At 34.0% G+C, this 10,000-nt stretch overlaps 2 protein-coding genes across 2 annotated transcripts in view; one reads left to right on the top strand and one right to left on the bottom strand.

Annotated features, from left to right (window-relative positions):
- Window positions 1-5,233, top strand: part of LOC119597741 — a 17,372-nt gene extending 12,139 nt beyond the window's left edge. The window contains exons 6-7 of the mRNA XM_037947349.1: window positions 3,185-3,209; window positions 4,333-5,233. The gene's annotated coding sequence lies outside the window, so the exon portion shown is untranslated. The remainder of the gene's footprint in view (window positions 1-3,184; window positions 3,210-4,332) is intronic.
- A 678-nt stretch (window positions 5,234-5,911) lies between these two features.
- On the bottom strand, window positions 5,912-8,498 carry LOC119597810. Its single transcript, XM_037947452.1, has 4 exons — window positions 8,317-8,498; window positions 7,072-7,233; window positions 6,820-6,911; window positions 5,912-6,710 (listed from the first exon to the last, which is right to left on the bottom strand). Exons 1-4 carry the CDS (start codon window positions 8,387-8,389, stop codon window positions 6,597-6,599), a joined length of 441 nt encoding a protein of 146 aa, XP_037803380.1. The 5' UTR covers window positions 8,390-8,498; the 3' UTR covers window positions 5,912-6,596.
- Between the last annotated feature and the right edge of the window lie 1,502 nt (window positions 8,499-10,000).

The raw sequence follows: 10,000 nt of genomic DNA, 5'->3' as shown, positions 1-10,000 counted from the left end.
ATATAGTTAGATCCATAACCCCCTGTTATGTCTTCTCTTACTTCCATTTTCCTTGCTCTCACAGGAGAGGGTAAATGATTCACATGTGTGTTTTAGTTTTTGTTTTTCATCAAGAACCATTCATCCAGTCAACTTCACATGCAACACTACATTTTCTAGATCCTGTGCATTTTACCTGCTGACTTTCATCATAAAGTGCCTCGTTCTTGAGGAAATTGAAACACAGGTACACTTACAAATGCACACACATACACAAGAGAACACACGTACACTAATATATGAACACAAATACATGCACACACACACACATGTGCACATACTGATTTCTGTATTTACAGTTATACTTTCTTTCATTATTGAGTCATAATTTTTATAATAGATTTTTACAAAATACAAGAAATTTGAATGATTTTGTTAAAATAATTTTTAAACAGTACAAACATTACACGTTTGTTTTTGTATTATGTTTTTTTTTATACAGTCTTTTGGTAGTTAGCATATTCCCTTTTAATTTTGCCTCATTAGATATGCTTTATCTTGGTGAAAAAGTTTGCAAGTTTACTCATCGTATTATATGTGATTTTGCTATCCTGTTTCATGATTCACTCTAGGACTCGTGCAATCTTTTACTCCCCCCCCCCCCCCTTCCTCTCACACTCCTTTCTTTCTTCACTTTAATTTTTTTCTCTTCTTTCCTTGCCTGTTTCCTCCATACCCCCGTTCTTTCCCTCTTCAACCTTATTTTTTTCTTATTGTGCTTCTTTATCTTTCCATTTCTCCATTTTCTACCTTTTTTCTCTCTCTTCTTTTTTTTTACATTTTATTCTTTCTGCTTTTCATCTTTTCTTCCTTTTCTTTACTTCCTTTTTGTTTTTTCCACATCTTTTCTTTTATTTATTTATTTTCTTGATCCTTTCTCCCTCCACTTTTCTCTCCTTGCCAGTTTTTATTTTACTCAATCTTCCTGTATACTTCCCTTTTCCTTTCCCTGCTTTCCTCATTCCTCATTCTTTGTTTAATACTTTTCTTACAGTCTGTTTTATTCTTTCTCTAGTTCCTCATCTCCCCTCTCCTTTTTCTTTTCCCTTTGCACTCTTCACTCTACCCTCTTCCCCTTTACCCTTTTGCCCTCATTACCATGCATCTATATTAATTTATTTTTTATCCCTTTAAACAATGAATAAAGCAGTTCTTATTCTCAGATACATATGCACTGGATGAAATGGCAAAAATCCAGAAAAAAGGTTTCCCAATATCCATACCGTAAATATCCAAATGAGAATGCTTTGAGCTGAAATCATTGTGTAGTAAAGTATTAAATATTAGGTCTCCTGTCAGCAAATAAAACCTTGGACTTATTTGAAGAACAAGTGCCATATGACTATTAATTTCAGATGTACTGAGTGCAGTTTGTGAATGAAGATGATTTTTTTTTCTCTCAATTTCAACTAGGTAATGTTCAGATGAGATAAATTGGGAAACTTGTTTCCCTTAAAAATACAAAGGCACTCATGTTTGCTGTAGGTTATATATGCAGGGAAAGAAGGTCCATAAAGAGTTTTCTTTTGCTGATTGACATTATTTTATATTATCATAAATTTGACAGAATTTTTTCTTTGTTTTCAATGTGTTGTTTTATGATATGAGGAATATTAGTGATTTCTTAGTAATAGATTAAATTTTGTTACTTCTTTCTTTGTTTCTTTTTTTCCATAATGTTTAAAGTAAATTAGTAAATTGTATTGTGATTGCTTTAATTGTTTGCCTTAGGCATACAAAGAGGGAGATGTGGCCAGTAATGATTGGAGAAGAAAAGCTCATTTTTACTAAGGTTATCTTTTGTAAGTTGCTGCTATTCTTGTCCAGTCATTTAGCCATATCAGAAGCTCTGTTTTTTTTACTTTGTTTATGTATTTATCTATCTATTTTTTAACAGAATACCATACATTATTATGAAGAGGTGTATGTTTTACCTTCCTCTCTTCCTCTGTCTGTCCTTTCTTTCCCCCTCACCATTGTTTGAGTGTACTTGTCATACCTTCTTGCTCTTTTTGTATTTGACCATTGATATTTTGGGGGCAATATTTTGTACATACTACTTTAAATAGTATTACTAGGAAGTGGATGGGAAATCTTGTTTAGATTCTTAATAGTTATTTTCATTGGTGTTCAACTCAGGTGTTTTCATTGTGCAGTTGTCTTTCAGTAATACTTGCACAGCAGATACTACATTTGCGCTGTATGAAATATGTGTCTTCACATGGCTAGATAGGAATGAAGTACAATTATTGGGAAAGAGTGATTGTCTGTGATTATGAATGATAATGAGTGGTAACTATTTAAGGACATGCTAATTTGTGATCTGACAGATGTGGTGCATTCATAGTATATCTGTCTGCATATTATAGGGTACTGAGCCATTAGTATTTACTGAATTTCTTTTCAAGAAATATGACATTATGATATGTCATATTTGCTTGTAACTGAAATTTATTTTATGTTGATAAAAATTAAACATCTGGAAATTTTTTAGGTGGTGAGAAGGGTTAAATGAGTTCAATTGTTAGTGATATTTATTCTCATTTGCCAACTGTGAGTTAATGATAGTTGTAATTGATTTTTGATAATGTTACATAATTGATGCAGCTTTTCAGCTCAGTATGAGGTCCACCCAGAAATTAGTGTGAGAGCTGGAAAATTCACTCTGTAACTTATTGAATACTAGTGTACACTGAGAATTAGTCATGTTATCACAAAGAGGTTTTATAATGTATACCCAGGTGTTTCAGTGTTTGTAAAGGATTGTTTCTTTTTAACTACAAAGTGGTGCAAAAAGTAATGCAAATAAATGCCAATAGGTCCATTATACAAGAAGCATTGTAAATTTTTTTTATTATTCTGGTTCTGTTTGATGTATCAATGTTTACAAGGTTGACTTTAGACAGGCACAGTGGTATAGCTATTTTTCATAAATTCAAATTCAGATTTGAAGATTTGTGTAGCTTTGTGTGAAACAATGTTGGGATTTTGCTGTTTCCCAGGTCATACTCTTCTGTGGTATACATTGTGTAAACAGAATAATTTTCTTATGTTCAATACTACCCATTCATAATTTTTGTGCATTGGGTATATTTCCTTTGCTTCTAATTTATTAGATGAAAAATAGGCTTTCAATTTTTTCCAGGGAATTAAAAAGTCATCGCTGGCAGGTTAGTGCATCACATGATTTGTCTGATTTAGGTTAATTAATTACTCTTGACTTGAAAGTTTACATAATCATGAAGTTTTGATGATAAAAAAGTCTTGAAATTAATTAATAACTTCAGTAAGTGATCACTGTCTTTCAGGATTAAGTTATTATTATATAAATTTTTTGTTGTTGTTGAAGTAAATATCATCCATTTGATTTAAAGGTATTTAACAAAAAATAGTATTTGCTATCATAAGCACATAAGTTTGTTTGTTTTTCCCTGTAGAATAGTCATTTCTATGACTCTGTGTGTGTGTGTGTGTGTGTGTGTGTGTGTGTGTGTGTGTAAGTGTGTGTGTAAGAGTGTGTGTAAGAGTGTGTGTAAGAGTGTGTGTAAGAGTGTGTGTAAGAGTGTGTGTAAGAGTGTGTGTAAGAGTGTGTGTGTGTGTGTAAGTGTAAGTGTAAAATATACATATTGTGTATATGTATGTATACATATATATGTACACATATTTGTTTGTGTGTGTGTGTAAAGAATTGGATGGAGAAACAGAGTCCAAGTGGGAGAGAGGGATTACAAAGTTAAGCAAAATTTATAACATGTGCTCAATGTGAAGGAAAGAGTCTGTTTTTTCTGCTGTTTGTGATAAGGGATATTTCAAGACAATTAGCATCTATAAAGGGTTATGGTCTTGAATAGCAGATTAAATTCCAAATAGGTGAGACTAATACTTCAGAGTATAATTAACACATAGATACCTATTTTATAGGTCATTTACCAAAGATATCAGTGTAAGAGCTTATTCAAGTCCAAATAGTGATATGAAAATATTTAAGAAAGCTTCTGACCAGTAAGGTATAGTTTGTTTGTTTTTTTCCCTTCTTCCTTTTAGAAAATTGTCATTATTAAGTAAAGGAGAGTATAGAAAATAAGATAAAAGTGAGTTTTTCAGAGTTTCAGCTTTTAATTACTGATATTTAATTATGATTTAAAAAGATGAACAATTCCTATAAACTCTGTTAATGTATCTTTTTTATAGTTAGTTTAGACTTTAGTGGGGTTTTACATGATGCACATTTCAGAGATCCTTCATTGTATTTGTTCATACTATGAAAAATGTGTTTTGACTTCATTATTGCAGGTGGCGCTGTTGGTGATGGTGACGGTAGCGATGTAGGGTAAGATGTATTAGACAACGACACCCATCTTTTGGATGACTGTATACACTCACAAATTTCTCAGTCACTAGATTAATTTATTGGCCCTTAAATTCAGTCTAGATCATTTTTGTTTTTGGCAATTTCATACTTTTTTCCTTTTTTTTCCATTGTTTACTGTTGGTTTCTAGTTTAAAGTGTTTACAGCTATTTAGAATTTTTTTTCTAATTTCATAAGGAATTTTGTTTTGTCTTAAAAAGAGTTTTTGCATTCAAGCCCTTCACCATGTTTCACATGCCTTCTAGGTTTTATCAAGTAAACAGACTATGCAAAATTCATTTAGTTTAGCTTTCTGGTGTTTTCTGGGCACTGCATGTTCATGGAAATTTACAAGTTTGGTCCTCACTCTTGTGACTTAGTTTTTGTTATTGGACAGTAAAATATTTAGAATGTGATTCATATAACCAGAAATGCAACCTTGTGGTTCTAACCTTGAGAGGAGTTGTGCTTGTGAATATGATAAACTTTGTCCTACTGCAAAGAATGACAACTTCCATGGCTGTTGATGCAACATTTGGCATTTGAGGCAACGAACAGTGCTCATGGTGACTGCCAACCAGATGATTGCAGTGGAGAAATCTGCTTGCAAGAACTCCATTTTCACCAGAAGAGAAGGAAGTTAGGATGGTGAATGCAAGGCAAAATGGTGTCTTTAATTGATGGTACCTGTGTTTGATGTTCATCTTTGGTTCATCATTGTCACTCATCTGGTGCTGTAAGTACAATCACTGCACAAATAATTTATTTGTGCATGATTGGCTGTGAATGTGTACATAATTTGTACATATGTTCTTATTTACAAGAAAATAAATGTGGAAATTCAAGATATTCTTTCATTTCATCCTACTTTCATGTTAGGCATGTTCAGAAATTATTTGAACCTATTTATTAAATAACAGTTGTTAATAGTGTACTAGAATAACACAAAGCATTATGCCTGCATTAAGAGATATGTAAATATATTACAAAATATAATAATTATTAATGATTTTATTTGTTTACCATTTAATTTTGGAAAGAGGAAAATAATTTAATATTTTGATATATGAATAAAAAGGCTAGAAACACAACTTTGAGTACAGTAAAATAATTACAATAAGGTGGTGGTGTTTTTTTGTTTGTTTTTTGCAAACTTTAAGGCAGCTTCAATAACACAAAATGTTTTACTTTGCATATCACTTTATTGATATATATAAGTATATTGATATATACTTTTTTTTTTTTTAATAAAAGTATTATCATGCAATGTTCTTTTTTACAATTTTGCTTAGCATGGAACCATTTCATTCCTGCAATATTTAGCAAAATTAAGCTTTTTTTTTTTTCATCTTAAGTCCATCTTTCGTAATCACTCCATCAAAGGATTTTAACTAATATCAAACATCACCTTGTAACTTTTAAAAATTACAGAATATACAGTACTTTATATATTAATCTAGTGTGTATATCAATGTTCATGCATAATGATACAGGAGGAATATAATCAGCAAAAATAAGCTTAGTCAAATTTTAGTAATAACCTTTTTATTAAAATATGGAAATGCATTGCTACAGTATTTAAGTATTACAGACATTGTACCCTAATACTGTGTGTCAAGCAATTGTATATGGCTATCTAAAACGCAAGTGTACCACGTTTATCTTAGGCACAGGTGAATTCATATATGTTTCCACATACTGTGACATGTCAAGTAAAACATAAAAATGTAATGGACACCAATACCAAGCAGTCAAAATGATTATGAAATTCAATGGAATATAGATATATTATCTACCAGTTTGAGTATTAAAATATATATTAATCCTAAATGTGCAAGAAAATATATACATACACAATTACTAGCCTTTAGTTTATATGTTTGTGTATCCTTTACAGATAATGTTAAATTGTCCTCATTTTATACACTATCAACAAAAGACTATATCAACAATAAATATAATCATATTTACTATTCAAATCAAAATGCAGTATACTTTTTTGGCAAGTCATCACCATATTTCTCTTTCCTTTAATTATTATACATTTTGAATATTGATAAGTCAGAAATAATAAACAAGGAAAGGACATTCCTTAACTCAAGAGATTTCTGTCAAGAACCTATGACAATGCAAAAATATTTAAACAACTTTTACATAAAACTCCTATAAATGTCAACAAGCAACAGTTCAGATATCCAAAGCACCATGTCAGAACCGACTAGATAGCATCTGAAATGCTAGAGGTATGAACAGCAACAAAAAGGAAGGCTTGATTCCTGAAGCAGAGTTGCACAAATCTCCATAGCAAAAACATATAAATATCTGAAAAGACAAAGTGTATATTAATTACATACATTATATAATAGCATTTACTGACATAACATCTGAAGAATATGTAGTTATATCACACTTATTGTACTATGATTCTTACCTTTCTATGACCAACTAAAGCTTCTGAACATCTTTCTTTATCGTCTGGTGGAGACCGCTGGAGACACTGTCGTTCAATTGCAAGATCATGATCTACATGGAGAAAATATATGGCATACTAAATATAACATGTCATGTAAAAAAAAAATCATAAATAAGTTTCATTCCTAAGAATGGTGTGCATGTGTGTATATACACATCTCTAGTCACAAGAAAAGTATTTACATTTACATAAATGGAGGTCAGCACCCACCTTTTCCATCTTTCTTTCCTTCAATCCTCTTAGAACACCAACCCGAGGCACATGGCTCGTCTTTTACTCCAGGCACCAGATGTGTTGAGTTAAATCTAAAAGGATCTTTGCAGTCTCCAAGTGCACCTCGAGACCTGCACGCAAAGCAGCGCTTTATCTGACCTGTGAAAATAAGTTGATTATTCTTGTTTGTCTAGAAATACAAGTTTATGTGCATCTGTTTCACAGATGCATAAACATAGAAGGAAACTGAATCACATGTAAGTTAAATAACTAAATTGTAGAAATTATACCGCAAATTTTCAAACTGGTTTTAACTCAGTGTGCACTGTGCAGTACAGAACATGTAGTGTAGATATTAAAAGTGTTAGGGGTGCAATATAACCTTGATGCATAGCACATTTATTTGTTTTAACTATTAATCTTTAAAAGTGTTAAGGACAGATTACTGTCAAAATGAACAAATACAGCAAACTTCTTTCTATCACAATCACAGATGTTATGCTCAGCTGTCTTTAAATCAGTGCAGAAATGAAAATGAAGTAATATTGGAATACTGTCCTCAGGGGACTGGAATTGCTATGGTATAATTTTAGATGTACACATACATGCATATGGACACGTACCTACCCACACCCACACTCACTCCCACAAACAAATACGCATGCTTCCACGCACACGCACCCATCCACACCCACACCCACAAACACATGCATATAGGTATTCTCGAAGCTGAGAATAAAGCATTGTGATAAAAATAATAATAATAATCATAATTAATTAATTAAATTTAACTAAATATAAAAATAAATAAATAAAACAGATAAAGAGTGGATATATAACTTATTTCTTTGTCTATCTCACTACTTTGTCTTTGGAAACTCGAAACAATGTCGGCCTGAGCATTTCCTGTGCCATCTGAAATTTCTATTCATAAAGTGTAATCTGGATATGTACGGTCTTCGCAAGCCAATGAAGACGCATGACTATAACGGTACATCTGAAGCTTTCACTTCCCGGGGGATTTTTTTTTTTTTACGTATATATTGCAGTGAAAGTGAAATCCTTTACGAAATGCATGCTTTTATATTTTTGGTTTTATTCTGGAAAAAATGTGTATTATTAAAATCTAAACCAAATTCCCCATACCTCTCTCACACAGCCAACAAGCATTCCAGAATATTTGACATTTAAAAGTAGAGCACCCACAAAGACCTCACCAGACTGTCCACTAATTCAACATACCTTGTGCTAAAGTCACCGTTGTTAGTATCACACATACGCAGATTACATATTGCGTTAATCTTCTTGTATCCATTTTTTGCACACAAATGAGCTCCAAGACGCCTATAATATAGTTAACTGAGACTAGACGCAGTATCACATCCAAACGTATGAGCTGAGAAACGTCTACTGGAAGTTGAAGTCTCCAGCGCGGAGGGAGCGACGTCCATCTCACATTGCTTCGTCCTTTCCAAATTAATTAGTTCACCTGCAAAAAAGTCTGGTTTTGGACGATTTTCTTACCCGTGCATTTGACTAATTACATCGATGCGTTAACTTTGACTAAATATATATGGCATTACGTGGTCATTTCAGTGTTATATTATGCTACACGCCATTGGATTTGAGTGATGCCAAATGCAAAACGTGTACAAGTCGAAGTCATGCGAGAAGCGGGTGGGAAAGGCAAGGCCATTCCTTAAAGAAATCAGGAAGCGGTTATCAAAGGGGAAACTGTTATATATTTCATCTTTGTGTTAGCTGACGAGTGTGTGTGTGAGAGAGTTTTTGAGTTGTGAGGGGTCGTGTGGTGTGTGTGTGTGTGTGTGTGTGTGTGTGTGTGTGCGTGCGTGTGTGTGTGTAGTTATTTAGATAAGTGAATCGGTGATTTAAATTTTCTAAATAGTTGTATTGGTTATTGTTATTGACTGATTAGAAGCATACTGATTCAATATATTATACATATTTTGAGAACACACACACACACACACACACACACACACACACACACACACACACACACACACACACATATAACACACACACACACACACACACAACACAGAGAGACAACAGACAAGCACAAGACAGAGAGACACAGACAGACATACACACAGAAACACACACACGACAAGACGAACACAGAGAGAGAGAGAGGAGAGAGAGAGAGAGGAGGAGAGAAGAGGAAGGAAAGAGGGGGAGAAAGGAGGAGAGGGGAGAGAGGGGGGGAAGAGAGAGAGACGAGAGAGAGAGAGAGAGGAGAGAGGGAGAGGGAGGGAGCAGAGAGAGAGAGAGAGAGAGAGAGAGAGAGAGAGAGGGAGGAAAGAGAGAGAGAGAGAGGGGGAGAGAGAGAGAAGAGAGAGAGATAGAGAAGAGAGAGAAGAGGGGAGAGAGAGAGAGGGGAGAGAGAGAGGGGGGGGAGAGAGGAAGAGAAGAGAGAGGACGAGAGAGAGTGAGGGAGGAGAGAGGAGAGAGAGAGAGAAAGAAAGAAGGAGAGGAGAGAGAAAGGGAAGGGGAGAGAAGGAGAGGAGAGAAGGAGAGAGAGGGAGAGAGAGAGAGAAAAGGGAGAGAGAGGAAGAGAGAAGGAAGAGGAGGGGGAGGAGAGAGGAGAGGAGAGTGAGAGAGAGAGAGAGAGGAGAGAGAGAGAGACGAGGGGGAGAGAGGAGGAGGAGGGAGGGAGAGAGAGAGAGAGAGAGAGAGAGAGAGAGAGAGAGAGTTTTATGAAAGGAAATATATCACCGGATATTGAATCATGTCTTGAACTTTTGACACTATTGTCCTTCTCATGACAGGGAGGGTAATAATAATGAGTTGATTCTTGATTGCTTTGTAATATCGTTTAGTTGTAGTCGATATTCTCAATAAATGCTTTGAGCCTTCGGTCTTCATTACTGAGAAAAGCACTCAGGGTCTCCTTAAAGCATGG

The sequence above is a fragment of the Penaeus monodon genome, chromosome 40 (genome assembly GCF_015228065.2).
Source record: "Penaeus monodon isolate SGIC_2016 chromosome 40, NSTDA_Pmon_1, whole genome shotgun sequence".
NCBI classification, from domain to species: domain Eukaryota; kingdom Metazoa; phylum Arthropoda; class Malacostraca; order Decapoda; family Penaeidae; genus Penaeus; species Penaeus monodon.
The sequence above is the reverse complement of the archived record's forward strand: the minus strand, read 5'-3'. Positions and strand labels throughout refer to the sequence as shown.

Coding starts and splice junctions, on each gene's coding strand:
- LOC119597810 (XM_037947452.1), bottom strand. CDS start 8,389: ATGGATACAAGAAGATTAACGCAATATGTAATCTGCGTATGTGTGATA. Junction 7,234..8,316: donor AACGGTGACTTTAGCACAAG/GTATGTTGAATT, acceptor TTATTTTCACAG/GTCAGATAAAGCGCTGCTTT. Junction 6,711..6,819: donor CTTTAGTTGGTCATAGAAAG/GTAAGAATCATA, acceptor TTGTCTTTTCAG/ATATTTATATGTTTTTGCTA.